Raw genomic sequence first — 16,955 nt, 5'->3', positions numbered from 1 at the left:
CCCCATCCTGCCTGTCCCCAATACCCCCCCCCCCACCGCCCTGCACTCGCAGGAGCCACCCCTCGGAATATGCGAGGGCAGCCTAGGTCACTTGCTCACCCGGCGCTTGATGGACATGGTGGCCACGTTCTGGAGCACCACGTACTGCACCTCACTACGGAGAGGACAGGAAAGAGGTGTCTGGGCCCCTCGACGGGGCCCAGGGGCAGCGAGTGGAGGGAAGAGAGGTGGGCCAAATAGGAGGGCGGGGAGGGCACCGGTCGGAGGAGGGCAAGACTGGGGTCCGTACAGGGTGGAGGGGTGGGGTGAAGGCGCGGGGCGTGATACGCCCAGGGTTTGAGAGAAGCTGGCAGGACCAGCCCACCCATCATGGGCAGGGCGGGGCGAAGTACGTCAGCCCCCGGTGTGGGCGGGGCGGGCTAGCCCACCCACCCCTCCCCGTGTGGGCGGGGCGCGGCCGGGGCGGATCGGCCCACGGTGCGGGTGGGGCTGGGTGGGCCGGCCCACGGTGTGGGCGGGGCGGGGCCGGGCGGGTCAGCCCACGGGGTGGGCGGGGCGAGGCCGGGTGAGTCAGCCCACTGTGTCCGCGGGGAGGGGCGGCCCACAATGTGGGCGGGGCGGGACGCGCACCTGTGGCTGCGCAGCAGTCGCACTAGCGCCTTGGCGATGACGCCCACCTCCGCCTTGGGCGCCAGATGGAAGTAGAGCTGGGCCACCGCCATGACCACGGCGGCGCTGCGGCTCTGCAGCAGCGGCTTCGTGTTGCGCAGCAGCAGCCGGTGGTCGGGGTCCATGACGTAGGGCTTGCGGGCGGGCAGCGCAGCGGTGGCCGCCTCCTCCGAGCCCGGGCCCTTGGCCTCGTCCTCTTCCGAGCCGTAGAAGGCTTTCTCCGGGTTCTCCTCCAGCAGAGATTCCTGCAGGCGGAGACAGGGGGAGGGGGTGTCGGGGGAAACCTCCTCCCGGCCGCCCTCCTACGCACGCTGCCACAGCGAGGCCCGGGCCCCGGGCCCACTCACGTTCTGGGTGGGGCTCAGGAACTGCGTGCGCGCGTAGCGGGTGAGCATGCTGATGATGACCACCTGCCCCCACTCCTCCACGTCGATGAGCAGGTTACAGAGCTTCCGGTAGTTCTTGTGTATCAGGTCGATGCGCTCGGGGCAGACCTCCTCGAAGGCCATCACCACACTGCCCGCCACCAGCTGGGGAACGGTCAGTGGCAAGAGGGTGAGTGGGAAACGGTCAGTGGCAAGAGGGTGAGCCGGAAGGGCAGAGAGCGCTTGCCCCGTCTCCTCTCCACCACCCGTCCCTGTGCGCCCATGTACACACCGTGGTCTTGTCGGCCAGAAGTTTCTCAATGACCTCGATCAGCTGGTCCTTCTGGTCCGAATCCAAACTGTGGGAGAAACTGTTAAGAGGGATTTGCCCCCCCCCCCCACCTCCCACCTTCGTAATATTTGCCCAAACTGTGGTCACCTCCCCTACCCCGAACCCCACAGTTCGTTAAGAAGTGTGAACTGCCACCACCGCAGTTCTCCATCTCTCTCACTTCCCCAAACCGTCTTCAACCATCTGAGTACAAAAAAGGGGCAATCTGCAAGGCTTGGGAGAGGCCAGGGGTGGGCCCGGGGTTGGGAAACACTCCCTTGAGGAGCTAGGGGCGCGGCTGGGGCGTACCTGTAGAGTTTAGGGATGGCGTGAGCAGCTGTTTTCCGTACATAGGGTGACATGTCCGATGCAGCTTCCTTGATGGCCAGCATCATGATGGGCACAATGATGGGCACCCGGATGCTAGACAGGACGCGGAGGGCACTGGCCCGAATCAGCTGGTTGGGGTCCTAAGGGCAGAGGTGGAGGCAGAGCCATGAGAGGGCACAATGGCCTGATGGAAAGGCCACACCTGTGGAACTCACTGTCCCTAGCTACCTACCACCCATTCTTGCCTCCCTGACTCCCTGAGTGATGTGCCCCTGCTAGGTACCCGGGGTGGGAGGGGGGTACTACTTGAGGGAACTGTTGGCCCCTGTTGCAGACATCTGACGCCCGAACAGTTAGGGCGATGGGTTGCTTCACTTTCGGGAAGGGTAAGAATCTTTCAGAATACCTAAAGTTCCTGAAACACCTCCTGGTCCCTGCGTGGGGGTGGGGGTGGGGGGGGGTCTTTGTGCTGACTGCCAGCAAATGCAAGCTGGCCTGCCTTCCAAAGAGTTGGGTAACACTCCCTTCTCCCAGCCACCTCCCAAAAGTTGATCTTCTTCCTCTTCCTCCAGTGTTTAAAACAGAATAGGTGTGTAGGCCCCTTCTCTTTGTTCCTATGCTTCCAATCCACACCTGAGAAGAGCGTTAGACACAGTGTATTATAATCGTGCACGAGGGGCAGCAGTAGCTGTAAATTGCTGTGAATCTTTTTTTTTAATTAAAAAAATTTGTTTAATGTTTATTTATTTTTGAGAGAGAGAGAGACAGAGACAGAGCATGAGTGGGGGAGGGGCAGAGAGAGAGGGAGACGCAGAATCCGAAGCAGGCTCCAGGCTCCGAGCTGTCAGCACAGAGCCCGACGCGGGGCTTGAACCCACAAACCTCGAGATCGTGAACTTTAGTCGGAGCTTAACCACCTGAGCCCCCCAAGGTGCCCCTGCTGTGAATCTCACAGAATGCTGGGCAACGGGAGAGGTAACTGGACACTAAAAAGCAGACACTTCACTGATGTTCTAAAATGGAGAAAGAGAAGATCCACCAAATGACAGGGGAAGATGATGGTAACCCCCGTCAAAATTCTAGAGTTGATTTTTAAACACATGGTTTAGAAGCACGTATTTAAAAGGCAGGAGTCTGTATTTTCTTAGAGTCAAATCATACCATATCCACTGCTATAACCTGTATTTCTTTTTCTCCCCCCTTTTATTTGGAAATGATTATGGATTCACAGGAGGCTACTAGAAAAAATTCTTTTTTCCTTTTTGATAGGGTAACTAGGCTGGTCTATATTAACACTGTGTATGTCGATTTCAGCAAGGCATTGGGGGAGCCTCCTAGCATTGCCTAGATTGCCATTTTGATGCAGGCCTTTTGTTTTACTTAATATATAATCATTTTAAGAGCAGAATTCACATCTATTTTGTCTCTGTATCACCACAGCCCTTTACACATGAAAGGGGTTAAGAAATTTTTCTGCTATTGAATAAGATCCTTTCTAACAAGATAAGAAAGTGCCAGCTGACTGTATAATTAGATGGAACCACAACTTGGTAAAACGTTGTGCTTAGAGAAGGTTGATTAACAGATCGGTGTCAACCTGGAAACATGATATGCCAGGGGACTCACAATCTGATGTCCTGGTCTGTACAATCTGTCAACATGTTGGAAGACACAAAATCAGGAGGACAAAATTAAGATTTAGAATCGCCCCAAATTGGATGTTATGCTAAACCAATAAAATGAAATATAATAGGGCTTCATAAGGGATTCCAGGGACCAACTGCATAAAGACAGGATGTAGGGAGACCTAGATTATCTGACTGCTCACTGGAGGTTTGTCTGAATTGAGCCAACCACATTAGTGGGCTGCTAAGAAAACAGTCTCAGGCTGGCTTGATAAAAAGAAGGGAGAAAACTGGATGGAAATGAATAGTTCTAATGTGCAGGAGAGCCCAAAATCATTAACAACAACAGAAAGAAAATGAGTTTTAGAGGAACACATATATCATATGATACCATTTATAAAACAAAATTGTATATTATTTACAAATGTGTAAATAAGCCGTAAAAGAATAAATACATACACATGAATTATAAACAGAAGATACATAGGGGGCTTTGGCTGTTGATAAATGTTTCATTTCTTATGCTGGGTATACAGATATTCACTTTATTATTCTTTGTGCCTTTTGTGAGTCTGAAATAAATTAAAAAAAAATTATAGCTCTGGAGGTTTTGACACGATATAATGCTTAAAAAAAAGTTGTAGTGTTCAAAAATGGGGCGAGTTGCCTTATGAAGGGGTGACGTCTCTATCACTGGAGATGATCTGTCAGAGGGTCATGTTCTAGAGCAAAGGTTGGCATACTACAGCCCTCAGGCCAAATCTGTCTTCTGCCTTTTTTAAAAATAAAGACTCATTGGAAGCTGGCCATGCCCACTCATTTATGGCTTCTTACACACTTCAAGGGCAAAGTTGAGTGTTGCAAGATTGAGGCTGTATGGCCCTAAAAAGTCTACATTACTCTCTGGCAGGATACAGAAAAAGTTTGCTGACCACTGTTCTAGAAAAATCATTTCATTGAATGGGCTCAGGGGGCACAAGCAGAGGAGGAACAGAGCACGAGCAGGGGAGGAACAGAAAGAGAGGGAGACACAAAATCCGAAGCAGGCTCCAGGCTCCAAGCTGTCACCACAGAGCCCGACGTGGGGCTCGAACCCACGGACCAGGAGATCATGACCTGAGCCGAAGTCGGACGCTTACTGGGCTGAGCCACCCAGGTGCCCCTCTGGTTTTCTCAAAGGGGAAATTCAGGGGCAGACTGTAGAAACTACAGCTAAATGTAAAACCTGTGCCAAAAATTCCAGAATGGGGGGCGCCTGAGTGGCTCAGTCGGTTGAGCATCCGACTTCAGCTCAGGTCATGATCTCGTAGTTTGTGGGTTCGAGCCCCACATCAGGCTCTGTGCTGACAGCTCAGAGCCTGGAGCCTGCTTCAGATTCTGTGTCTCGCTCTCTCTCTGCCCCTCCCCTGCTCATGCTCTGTCTCTCTCTGTCTCAAAAATAAATAAACATTAAAAAAAAATTTTTTTTAAATTCCAGAATGGTTCTTCCAAAATGGTTTAACCCTGATCCAAACCAAAAGATTACTTGCCAATCTAGACAGATCAGTGGATTGACCCCGTGGTTTTGACTTTAAAAGTTAACATAGCACCACGTGTGGCAGAAGAGACCCCGGTATTGCCGAATGAATGATGGGTACATTCAAGGGCCTGCGCTTCCCACCCCACCTCAGAGAAGCAGGCCTTGTCGGCCTCTCCTGCTCGCCATATAGCACAGTGACCCAGGGGGGCAGTCAATCCTCCCTCCTGCTCAGCAACCCACAGAACCAGCTGGACGTGAAAAGTCGAGCTGGACCTTTCAGAGACACTCTCACAGGAACGTGAACCAAATATGTGGAAAGTCTAGGGAGGGGAGTTAGTGGTTGACATCTGACATCTGGCAGTGATATTGGCTTCTGTATCCTTGACATCTACAGGCCAGAAGGGCACACAGTGGAGACCATCAAGCATATGTTTAATATGCAAAACAAAAGGTGAGGATATTCAGCTGAAATAGTGAGAAGGGATTCAGCCCCCACTCTATTCTAAAGGACTTGAGGGGCGCCTGGGTGGCTCAGTCGGTTAAGCGTCCAATCTCGGTTTCGGCTCAGGTCATGATCTCACGATTTGGTGAGTTTGAGCCCCACATCAGGCTCTGTGCTGACAGGGCAGAGCCTGCTTCGGATTCTGTCTCTCCCTCTTTCTCTGCCCCTCCCCCACTCACGCTGTCTCTGTCTCTCTCAAAAGAAATCTATCAACTTAAAAAAAAAAAAAAAAAGATTTAAAGGACTTAAATCTTCCTGCCCCTTCCCTTAAGTGATTTCAATTTCGACATGCTCCAAAAAGCCTTTCAGTACAACAGACTGACCACAGTCTTTCAAAGTGGGTGTTCTGCAGACACTGGGGCATCTAACACAAGTCAGCTACTTCCGCTGCCAAACGGAAGACTCATCACCCGTTTCAACTCTAGAGGAATAATCCGCTGTACTGAACTCACTGAAAACGGGCAGCCGGGTGTCATGGCGTCTGCGCTGACCTTCGAACCCAACCTCTCCCGCAGGGTGAATCGTGTTGTCTTCCTCTCCACAGAGCTCATTTGTTTTCAGTAAACCCTTCTGTCCTCCCCAAGTTCCAAAGTCATCGTTCTCCACAGAAACCCAGACTTGGTGAACCCCCTAGTGCCAAGGCTGTGACACACGGAGGTGAGGAACCCAGGTCAGCTGTCCCCTGTCCAGAACCCTGTCTGAAGGACGTCGACTTCTGCCCGGTTGTGGACCACGATTCCTTCACACCAACGGGGGCAAGACCCAGGGCTCTCTGCTCTCAGGGACGCAAGTGGTTTATGTTTGAGGCGGCCATTATCACAGGCTCCTCAGAGGAGGAGAGACACGGTCTCTGGGCAGCCACCTCATCTCTCAAGCCCCTTCTGAGCTGGCCTCCACCCTCTGGGGGTCCCACTAATGAGGGAGCCAAAGGCAAGCTGAGGGCAAAGCACGAGCTAGAGCTAGCCATCCCCCCTCCCCACCAGGTGGGACACATGTGACACTCCTCAGACACTCCTGGCTGCCCGAGGACACAGGAAAGGGAAAAACAAATAGCTAACTGATGGCGGTCACGGTCCCGCGGGACGTGGGTCTCCATCAGTCTGCAACTGTCTTAATGATTTATAAGAAAAAAGGGCAGTCTCCAGAATCCTATAGACTCAATTTCCTGGAGCCCTAACATCACCCTCCCCTCCATGGTGATGGGGGAAACAAAGACAAGAAGAAAATGTAGATTAAAATTAAATTAAATTTTTTTTGAGAGAGAAAGAGAGAGAAGCAGGCCTCTGTTTCTACCCAAAGTGGGGCTCGTGTTCACCCGATGCGGGGCTTGAACTCCCGGAACCGTGAGGTCATGCCCTGAACCGAAGTCAGATGCTTGCCGGACTGAGCCACCCAGGAGCCCCAATAAAATTAAATTTCTTTACAACCTGCAGCCCACTGACAAATACTCAAGGCAGGCAGAGTAGAACATTCCTGCAGGAACTCCCTTCTGTCTTAATGTGAATGCTTTGCTAGAGGGAAAAATAACTTCAGCTCAACAATAGCAAGGTCTCCAGTATCTGAAGAGTCCTCTTTAGCATAGGAAAGTCCATTTGGAAACCTCCCTCTTTCCTTAACAGCCCCACCCCAACTTCCTAGTATGTAACCAATGTCTCCTCACAGCCCCAGTGCAGCTCTTTCTGCCCATGAGTCCTGTCCCCATGCGTTCATAAAATCACCTTTTTGCACCAAAGACGTCTCAAGAGTTCCTTCCTGGCCGTTGGCTTGGCCCCCCCCCCTCCCCCCGCCCCCAACACTTAACACCACAGCAGCATCGGTTCTCTTGTCTAACTCTGACCCTCCCAAGTCTAGGCGGACAGGAAAGGGCCTCCAAGACCGTCCCCCACGCACAGGCCTCTCCCTGGGCTGCCCCTCCAACGTGGCGCCCGCGAGACCCGGTCCGGGGCGCGAACTGACCTTCAGGCCGCGCTGGAAGGTGGAGATAGACAGCAGGGCCAGATCTTGCTGTTCTTCGGCGTAGCGCACCAGGTACACGTAGACCAGCTTCTTCACCTGGGAGCAGAAGGGCTTCTCAGCAGGACTGCCGCCCCCACCCAATGAGACGTCACCGCCTGGCCAGCTGTGGTCCCGAGTGCGCCCCGGGGTCCTTCACTCGGATCTACGTCTGCTTGGGGGACGCAGAAACAGGGTCTTCTCCTGAGCCGAGGGCATCCCGAGCAAGTCGGGCCCCCGGGGGCCGGATGGTGCCTTTCCTCACCCCAACCGGCTGGCGCTTACTCCCGGTGGGTGGGGGTGGGCATGCGAGCCCCCTCACCCCGCGCTGCCTACCTCTATGTTCTTACAGGCCACGTTCTTCACCACGGCCGGAAACAGGTCGGAGGCGTTCTTTCCCCTGGCGATCATCTGGGGGGGGGGGGGGGGGGGAAGGGTCGCGGTAGGGGGAGAAGGGAGGAGGCCCACACTTATTAGGAGAAGGTCCACCGGGAGCCAAGAAGGGCTGCTCTTCACCCCTCCCGCAGACCAGGGAGGCCCCTTCCCCCACTCACGGCCACGATCGTCTTCATGGCCTCCAGCTTGAGGGAATCTTTGTTGGTGTCCAGCATCTCCTTCAGGTCATCATGCCTGGGGGTGGGGAAGGCACAGGGGGTCAGCGGAGGGCACGAGGGCGGGGCTGGGGGTATCCACCAGGAGGATACAGGCAGAAAGAAGGGACACGGGCAGGGGACTTGGGGTCAGGAGAAATGCGGGCCAGCCCGTGGTATGGGTTGAACTGGGTCCTCCTCAAAAAAGATATATCGAAGTCCTAACCGCTAGGACTCCAGAATGTGACCCTATTTGGAAATAGGGTCGCTGCAGTTGTAATTCATTAGGATGACGTCACACTGGGGTAGGGAGGGCCCCTAATCCCGTCTGTCGGGTGTTCTGGTAAGAAGACAGCCACGTGAAGAGACAGAGACGCAGGGAGAATGCCATGTGAAGACGGAACATTGGAGTGATCCATGAAAGATTGCCAGGAAACTACCAGAAGCTAGGAAGGGGCGAGGAAGGATCCTCCTACAGGTTTCAGAGGGAGCACAGCCCTGCAGGCACCTTAATTTCGGACTTCCGGCTGTGAGACCGTAAAGTTTTGTTGTTCTAAACCATGCACTTGGCAGTACTTTGTTACAGCAGGCCCTAGGACACCCATACAGCCAGTGACCCAGAGCCAGAAGACAAGAGGAAGGGTTCGGGGTGGGAAAGGTGTGGACTCCGCCCAGAGAATGGCCAGTTGGGTAGATGGGAAGGATCTGGAGCCAGTGCAAAGGAGGCGGTGTCAGAACAACAGCAGGATGCCCTTGCCCTTGCCCCACGAGTGTGTTCCCAGGCTCCGACTCCAGGACTGGACTGGACGGGTCCCGGTCACTCCAGAATCTGTTGAGATGGTCTCCCAACAAAAGCCAGACCCATCACTTAACATTCAACAGTGATTACAGGAAGTGAAAAAACCCTAATGGGAGAAATAAATGAAGATCTGAACAAATGTCCCCTTGCATGTGGCTGAAGGGAATACAGCTAATCCTCAGGCCAATACACAAATTTCATGCAATGTCCATTGAAATTTCAGTGAAGGCACTTGGTCAGACCTCCTCAAATGGCAGCAAAAACCCCAAAGAATAGTTTGGGGAAAGAAGAGAACAAGGCCACAGTGACAGACAACACACCCTCCTGAAATTCAAAATACAAAACAACATGACAGTGACCAAAAGCCCCGTGGTACCAGGTTAAAAGATAGAAAGTCAAAAGTCATATGGGACAAGTTCATAAATGGATCTAAATGGATACATTAGGAACAAGAACTCACCAATGGAAGGAAGAGCCATTTTTTCCTGTAAATAAACACCGCTGGGACAACTGCTATGCAGCAAAGATTTGAACTTGTACATGCATCTCACACCTAAATAAACCCTGCACCTGTTATTTTTTTTAATGTTTGTTTATTTTTGAGAGAGAGAGAGAGAGAGAGACAGAGCACGAGTGGGGGAGGGACAGAGAGAGAGGGAGACTCAGAATCCGAAGCAGGCTCCAGGCTCCGAGCTGTCAGCACACAGCCCGACGCGGGGCTCGAACCCACAAACTGTGAGATCGTGACCTGAGCTGAAGTCGGACGCTTAACCGACTGAGCCCCCATGCACCCTGTTTAGTGACATTATTTTTAAATATATAAGTTTTAAAGGGGAAATTTTTACATTCAAGATCATAAAGTTATCAGTAACCAGATGGCTGGGTTCAATTTTATTTTAACTTTGGTATATAAAACTAAATAAAATAAAATAAAATAAAATAAAATAAAATAAAATAAAATAAAATAAAAATGAAAGCAAATAAGGCGACTGTATTTGTTCCCTAGAGCTGCCGTAACAAAGTACCACAGACTGGAAGGCTTAAACGACCTATATTATTTTCGCACAATTTTGGAGACTAGAAGTCTGAGGCGGTGTCAGGAGGCATGGTTTCTTCCGAGGCCTCTCTCCTGGCCTCACAGATGACTGTCTTCCTGTATCTTAAAATTTTTTTTAAATGCTTATTCATTTTTGAGAGAGAGACAGACACAGAGCACCAGCAGGGGAGGGGCAAGGAGAAGGGGAGACGCAGAACCTAAAGCAGGTTGCAGGCAGGCCATGAGCGGTCAGCACAGAGCCCGACCCGGGGCTCGAACTCACAGACCGTGAGATCATGATGGGAGCTGAAGTCAGACGTTCAACCGACTGAGCCACCCGGGCACCCCTAGCTTCCTGTATCTTCACATGGTCTCCCCTCTGGGTGTCCCCGTGTCCGAATTTCCTCTCCTTACAAGGACACCAGATTGGATTAGGATTGGGGCCCACCCTAATGACTTCATTTTAACATAACCACCGCTTTAAAGACCCCTACTCAAAATAGTCACATTCTGAAGCAGTGGGGGTTAGGACTTCAACACAGGAATTTGAAGGGGACACAATCCAGCCTATAATAGCAACAGAGAGGACATTATTTGGGATGTGGCAAATACAAGTTCAATATTCAAAATTAAGTACTGCTATCGATTTAAGATCTGTTTCTAGCATTCGCTGTCAGGGCTGCTGCAAGCACATCCACCGTCTGCTTGTCCCTCCAGGTGGACACAGCCCTGAGCTGTTGCTCCCCATTCAATGAGCGGAGTATAGTCTGCTATTCCTCGGCCAGGTGCCCTTGTGCAATGAACAACCTGCCCAACCATACTCAGAGGCGCAGGGGCTGGTGGTCAAAGAAGTGAACAGAGAACTGTGAATGAGCCCATGGAAAAAGGTGTCTGTCCGCAGCCCAGAGAGCTGTGGGACAAGGGATACACTCATGTGTTGTCAAGACAGTTCCAAAATGTGGTGAGCAGCTGTGTGTGCAGTCCTGCACGGTTCTCCCATTCCCCAGATGATACTCGGATAACCCACACCTTTTGGCCCAGGCAGGAGAACCCAGTCTAGAAAGGTATCACTGACAATAGAAATTGAAAAGCGGTGAAACGTTTAGGGGCGCCCGGGTGGCTCTGTCGGTTAAGCGCCCAAATTTGGCTCAGGTCATGATCTCACGGTTTGTGGGTTCGAGCCCAATGTCGGGCTCTGTGCTGACAGCTTGCAGCCTGGAGCCCGCTTCGGATTCTGTGTCTCCCTCTCTCTCTGCCCCTCCCCCACTCACACTCTGTCTCTCTCTGTCTCTCAAAAATGAATAAACGTTAAAAAATTTTAAAAAAAGAAAAAGAAAAAGGCAGCGAAACATTTAGAAACAACAGACGGCCAGAAATCGGAAGGAGCAGTGTCAGCAGGGAAGAGCGTGACGAGAGTCACAGAGGCAAACGTGACTGTGGGGCTGACGTGGAGAGACGAGCAAGCGGCAGAGGCTAAGAGGAGGAGAACGCGGAACGGCACAAGCCGATTCCTAGGGCTGCATTTTGCAGATGCCTGAGTGCCTAACACACACTCAGAAGGGACGGAAGGGCTGCTAAGAAACGGAGGTTCCAAGGGTTTTAGAAAGCGTCCTGCCCGAACAGACTTTTTGATGGAAAGCAAAGCAGAAAGATGATGCCTTCTGGAACACAGCGGACGTGCTAGCTGTTAGATGAGGGCAGAAGATGTCCAGCCCCGGTCATGCTGGTCACTTGGGAGATGCCCGCAAAATCAGAGGATACTTTCCCATGGCCGAGCCGGGGCCCCGTCGCTCTGCCCAACACCCACCCGGTGGCCAGTTCCTAAGGGGCGGAGCTCAGGACAGGGCGGGGTGGGCGGGGGGAACTGTCTATGCAAAGAGGTACAGACCGGTCAGCTGGGCCCGGGCGGCACTGGGGCTGCAGGAAGAATGAAAGCCGGGCACCACCACCCCCGGGCTACGACACACACCACTGCCAGGTGCCCCTACGCACACACCTCACAGTCAACTCACACCCAGGGACACCGACACACCCCAACATCCCCACCAAACGCCGGCACCATCCACACACTCCCGTATCTCCCCCGCAGACACCCCCACACCCCCACAGGGACACCTGCACCCCACAGACACCCCCACACACCCCCAGACACGCCTGCACCTCCCAGGCACATAGAATTCGTACGTAAACCCACACACACCCACAAAAAAGCCCCTGCAGACACACGCCCACAACCTCCAGAGAAACACACACAGACACATACACCATACATTCAGACACTGTCCACATAAACCCACACAGCCATCAACACACACCTCAACTACACATCCCTACAGACACCCACAAACACACACACATCGCCAACAAGTCCTCTCCACAGCCTCCCACGCCTTCGTCTAGACATGTACACCCTGCACGAGCACCCCCCCCCCCCAACACACACCACGTACACATACACCCTCTGGACAGAGCTGTCACTCGGTCTCATTCCCCAGTGTCCAGGGGACTCCTATTTGCGATTCTGGAGGACGAGCGTAGGCTGCTAGGATCCAATGCATATGCAGCCTCGTGGATCCTCCGACCCCCTTCTGAGGGATCAGCCTGGGGTCAGCCTGGGGTGACCTCACGGGGAGCGGCGGGAGTCTGCCCGGTCCTTTTTGACTCTGGGTGTTCTCTGAAGCAGACTTGCTCACACCTGGGTGTCCTCACCGCTCCCAGAAATGCCACAGGCCTGTGTCAAACGCACACACCCCGGGGCCTGCGCGGGGGCGCCCACACTACCCCCACCCTCCCAGCCTAGCGCATACACCCCAGGGCCCCGGGCAGAGGGGGACCAGGGGTGGAGGGACTGTGGGTACGCAGCACGCACAGCCCAGGCTGGATTGTCAAATGCCCGTTAACGGAGCAGCTCCCTCCTGGGATGTGACCGCCCCGGGTCCCGTGTCTCCACCGGCTTGTGTGCCCAAGAGGAAGAGGAAGCGGGAGATACAGGGCAATTCTCTAAAGCCCCGAAACCTTAGCCTCCCACGGTCAGATCCCCTTACACCGCAATCGCTCCCACCTGACCCCCCAGCCTGGCCTGAGGGACTCTGGGGGGGGGGCGGGGAGGGTGGCCAGAGTCAGTCTGGGGGGAGAACATGGCACGGAGGCCAGACAGACCCACCTCCCCCGACACCACACGGGGTCCCTCTCCTCACCACACGAGTCGGGTCCCAGCCCACTCGACGGGGGAGGCTGGCCAAGCCCTGTGCCTTAGCTGGTCTCCAAACCCCACTCAGAGCCCACTGGAGCCAGGACCTCGGGCAAAGTCAAAGTGGCCCTGGACCCTCAAACATTTCATTATCCTCCTCCCCAGAGGGCCCGCAGCTCCCTTAAGGGAAGTCTGCCCCCCTCGTACCCTCAGCCCCCACCCGGTGCCCCTGCCACCCCCTCCAGCCTGGACCCCAACGCCGGCCCAGTCCTCCTCCGGAGCAGGTGGGACCCGAAGGACTCAGCCTGGCCTCTGGCCTTCCGGGCGTCGGGGTGAGGGTCGCTAAGAGTTCCTCTGTACCTTAGCAGCTGGCTCTGGCTCTGGCTCTGGCTCTCGCTCCGGCCAGGCTCCGGGCAAGACCCTTCCAGAGGCGCTTCTGGGGCCGTGTCTTCCTCTGGGGCCTGCAGCCACCGAAGCTCCTCAGGCTGCAAGGCCTGGTACCAGGGTGGGGGGCCGCCTTCGGGGCCCAGCACAGGGCTGGCAGCCTCCCGGTCAGCTCCGCAGGCCCCCCGGCCCCCCGGCCTCACCACGGCCCCCGGGAGCTGCAGGAATCGCTGCATCGGGCACCAGGTCCTGCTCCGAGATGAGACCCAGCTGACCAGGGAGCTGGGGACGCCTGTCCCTGTTACCAGTCGGCCCGCCTCCCAGACTCAGTAACCGGACACTGGCAGGCAGGGAGGCTCCGGTTTCCCGTTCACTGCTCAGAGACGAGGACTTGAGAGGGGGAGGAAGGCAGCGACTGGGGACTAAGCCACCCCAATCTCCCACCAGGGGGCGGGGGGGCCGTGGTCAGGGGAGCTGATCCAGACAGGGGTGAGGGACCCACTCCTCACCGCCACTCTCCGGCCGCATCTGGACCTCTGCCTCCCCAGAACCGCTCTTCCTCAGAAATCCTGCACACCTGCTCCCCGCTCGGACCGAAGCCAGAGCCAGGTCCCGGACTCCTGCCTTCCCATCAGCTTGGTCTTCCCTCGGCTTCCCCCCTCCCTGGCCCAGGCCCCCCAGGTCCATCCCTGCAGCTGCCCTTGGCCTTCCGTCCGAACCGCCCCTCCCCTGCCAGGAGCAGGTGGCCTCAGATCCCCTTGACGCGCCTCAGATCCCCACCCACGGCCTGGCTCGTCCCTTACCACTTGCTTCTCACAGAAAATGAGAGGCCTTAGATAACATCCCCTGCGGCTCCAGGCATCTGTGTCTCCTCTCCTCCTGCCCCCCTCTGCCTGGGCAGAGGGATCCTCCTCCAAGCCAGGCGGTGCTCCCATCACCCAGCGGCCCAGGCCCCCCGTAGCTCCCTTCAGCCTCGCCCTCTCCGGGTTGCTGGCTCCTTCCCACCAGCAGTAAGACTTGCTCCAGCCCCTCCCACCCTCACAGCAAAGACAGATAACAACACAAATAAAATACACAGACCTTCTTGAACTAATTCTCTCCCCCAGCAACTCTTTCTCTCTCTTCCCTGTACACACTTCTTGAAAGCAAATTTCCCATCTTCCGGGTTTTACTTATTCACCTCCTATTTGCTTCTCTACTCACTCCAATCTGGCTTTCGATGCTGATTAGAACTCAGGGCTGGGGCGCCTGGGAGGCGTCCGACTCCTGATTTTGGCTCAGGTCACAATCTCATCCTCGTTCCGTGGGATCGAGCCCGCATTGGGCTGACAGCACAGAGCCCGCTTGGGATTCTCTCTCTCCCCCTCTCTCTGCCCCTCCCCCACCCACTCTCTTTCTCAAAGTAAATAAATAAACTTAAAAAAAAAGAAAAGAGGTGGCGCCTGGGTGGCTCAGGCGGCCGAGCGACCAACTCCAGCTCAGGTTGTGATCTCGTGGTCGGTAAGTTCGAGCCCCGCATCAGGCTCTGTGCTGACAGCTCGGAGCCTGGAGCCTGCTACGGATTCTGTGTCCCTCTCTCTCTCTCTGCCCCTCCCCGACTCACGCTCTCTCTTGTGCTCTCTCTCTCTCTCTCAAAAAAATAATAAGCATTAGAAAGAAAAAAAATTTTAAAAAAATAAAAAGAATTTAAGGCTGAGGGGCCGCCATGATGTCTGCAAGTTACACGGTTCAGCCAAAAATCTGTATGGCTCGATGTTAGAAAAAGCAAATACGGCAGAGCGTCAACATCAGTTGGATCTAGGTGGAGGGCGTACGTATTCCTCACATTACACACTCAACTTTTCTGTATGTTTTAAGCTGTTCGTGATAGAATGTTGGGGAAAAATAATCTAGCTCCTCCTCTTCTGATTTTGTCAGACTTGTCCCCCAGGACAGGAGGTGGGACCTGGAGCAAGGAGGGGTTGACCTTCTCTTTGTCAAATCAGTGGTCGTCTTCCCTTGTTTGAGTGGACATTGCTGATTGCTTCCTCCTTCTTGAAACATTTTGTTTCCCTCCAGCCTTTGGTTTACTTTTTCTCAGTAACCTTGAAACACTTCCCCCTGCATTCTGGTCATCCCTAAGGTGTCTTTAGGGTTCATACCTGTGTGCCGTCTGAACTCATTTTTTTAATTAATTAATTAATTAATTAATTAATTTTTAATCTTTACTTTTGAGAGAAAGAGAGAGAGTACACAGAAGAGGGGCAGAGCGAGAGAGGGAGACACAGAATCCAAAGCAGGCTCCAGGCTCTGAGCTGTCAGCACAGAGCCGACGCGGGGTTTGAACCCACCAACAGCTAGATCATGACCTGAGCTGAAGTCTGACGCTTAGCCCACTGAGCCACCCAGGTGCCCCTGAACTCATTTTATATACTCTCCCTGGGTTATCTTAACTTCCTTCTGTGGCCTTGATTAACATACATATGTTAATAATCTCTCCTGGAATCCAAATCCTAAAATGCAGCTACCTCCTAGGCTTGAATATCCCTCAGGGTTTACAATCCCAGCCTGTCAAAAGTTGGCCTCACCATTATTTTCCCGAATTTGCTTGTAACATCTTTATTTCCAATCACACTGCACAGCAACCGCCATCTATCCAGTTACAAGAAATAGTAACCTGAGTATTATTCTTATCTTCTCCCCCCAGTTAATCATCAGTCTGTGACTTCTATCCCCTCAAGAGCCCTCAGATCCTCTGCCCCCACCATAGTCTAGCCCACCATCATGTCTCCCTCCCCCAACACTCAACCCCCCCTCCCCAGGCCTTGTCTCCTGCTTAAACCAGCACACCTCCAATCTCCTCTCCACAATCCAGCCTAGAATCCTTCTAAAATGCAAATCTGATATCCCCTGCTTAGAACTCCTCGCTACTTTGGCACCTTCCCACCCTCATTTCTGGTCACGCGGGAGGCCTGGCGCAGCGATTTGATTCTGGCCATCCGTACTAGCACCTACAAAACCTAAAAGCTTTTCCTCTGCCTGGAACATTCCTCACTCCCCTCTCTCCCTGTTCCCCAGGGCCAGAGACCAGCTCTTCGCACCCCTCCGGCTGTCCACCCCCCAACACAGATTCTCCCTGTGGGGCAACCCTCCAGAGCAACTAGAGGGTGGGGACCGGTTCAGGTTCACGCCTGTATTCACAGTGACTGGGATGAGAATGGACACAGCAGTCCCTGAAAAATGCTTGTTTCAGGATTTACAAATAAACGAATGAACCAACGAATGAGCCAAAGGTGGAGGGGAAGAGTGGGAAGCCCAGGTGGGGTTGAAGTACAGGGGCAAAGTGGGAAGCAGGGGTGCGGCCTGGGGGTGCTAGCGTGGGGCCAGAATGAGGGACGTGGACTTGCACGAGGGGCCGGGCCGTGGAGGTTCTGGGTGCACACCCCGGGCCGGCCTTCCCGGAGAGGCCCCAAGCTGGACCTCACGGCCTCTGCCCCCTCCCGCGCGGTCCTCAGGAGCCCGCTCGCCCCGCGCGAAAAAGGCGGGGAACCGGTGATGCAAACCCACACCCAGCGGGCACGCCTGGGGCGGGAGGGTGCGCCCATCCCCCGCCAGCCTCCAGCCCCTCCCCGGGTCCCGGGTGG

At 54.2% G+C, this 16,955-nt stretch overlaps 1 protein-coding gene across 2 annotated transcripts in view; it reads right to left on the bottom strand.

The window, feature by feature from the left end:
• Positions 1-16,955, bottom strand: part of AP3B2 (adaptor related protein complex 3 subunit beta 2) — a 34,063-nt gene that overhangs the window by 16,624 nt on the left and 484 nt on the right. Inside the window, exons 1-9 of one of the 2 annotated variants that reach the window (XM_045448616.1) lie at positions 13,309-13,583; positions 7,888-7,963; positions 7,670-7,744; positions 7,298-7,393; positions 1,675-1,835; positions 1,327-1,393; positions 1,017-1,199; positions 631-914; positions 100-154 (exon numbers count right to left, since the gene is read on the bottom strand). In XM_045448616.1, coding sequence (XP_045304572.1) covers positions 100-154; positions 631-914; positions 1,017-1,199; positions 1,327-1,393; positions 1,675-1,835; positions 7,298-7,393; positions 7,670-7,744; positions 7,888-7,963; positions 13,309-13,568 — 1,257 coding nt within the window. In that variant the 5' untranslated portion in view covers positions 13,569-13,583. Of the gene's footprint in view, positions 1-99; positions 155-630; positions 915-1,016; positions 1,200-1,326; positions 1,394-1,674; positions 1,836-7,297; positions 7,394-7,669; positions 7,745-7,887; positions 7,964-13,308; positions 13,584-16,955 lie in introns of those variants that run through there. The other variant, XM_045448617.1, reaches the window with a different exon arrangement.

Source organism: Leopardus geoffroyi, chromosome B3 (assembly GCF_018350155.1).
Source record: "Leopardus geoffroyi isolate Oge1 chromosome B3, O.geoffroyi_Oge1_pat1.0, whole genome shotgun sequence".
Taxonomy (NCBI): domain Eukaryota; kingdom Metazoa; phylum Chordata; class Mammalia; order Carnivora; family Felidae; genus Leopardus; species Leopardus geoffroyi.
The sequence above is the reverse complement of the archived record's forward strand: the minus strand, read 5'-3'. Positions and strand labels throughout refer to the sequence as shown.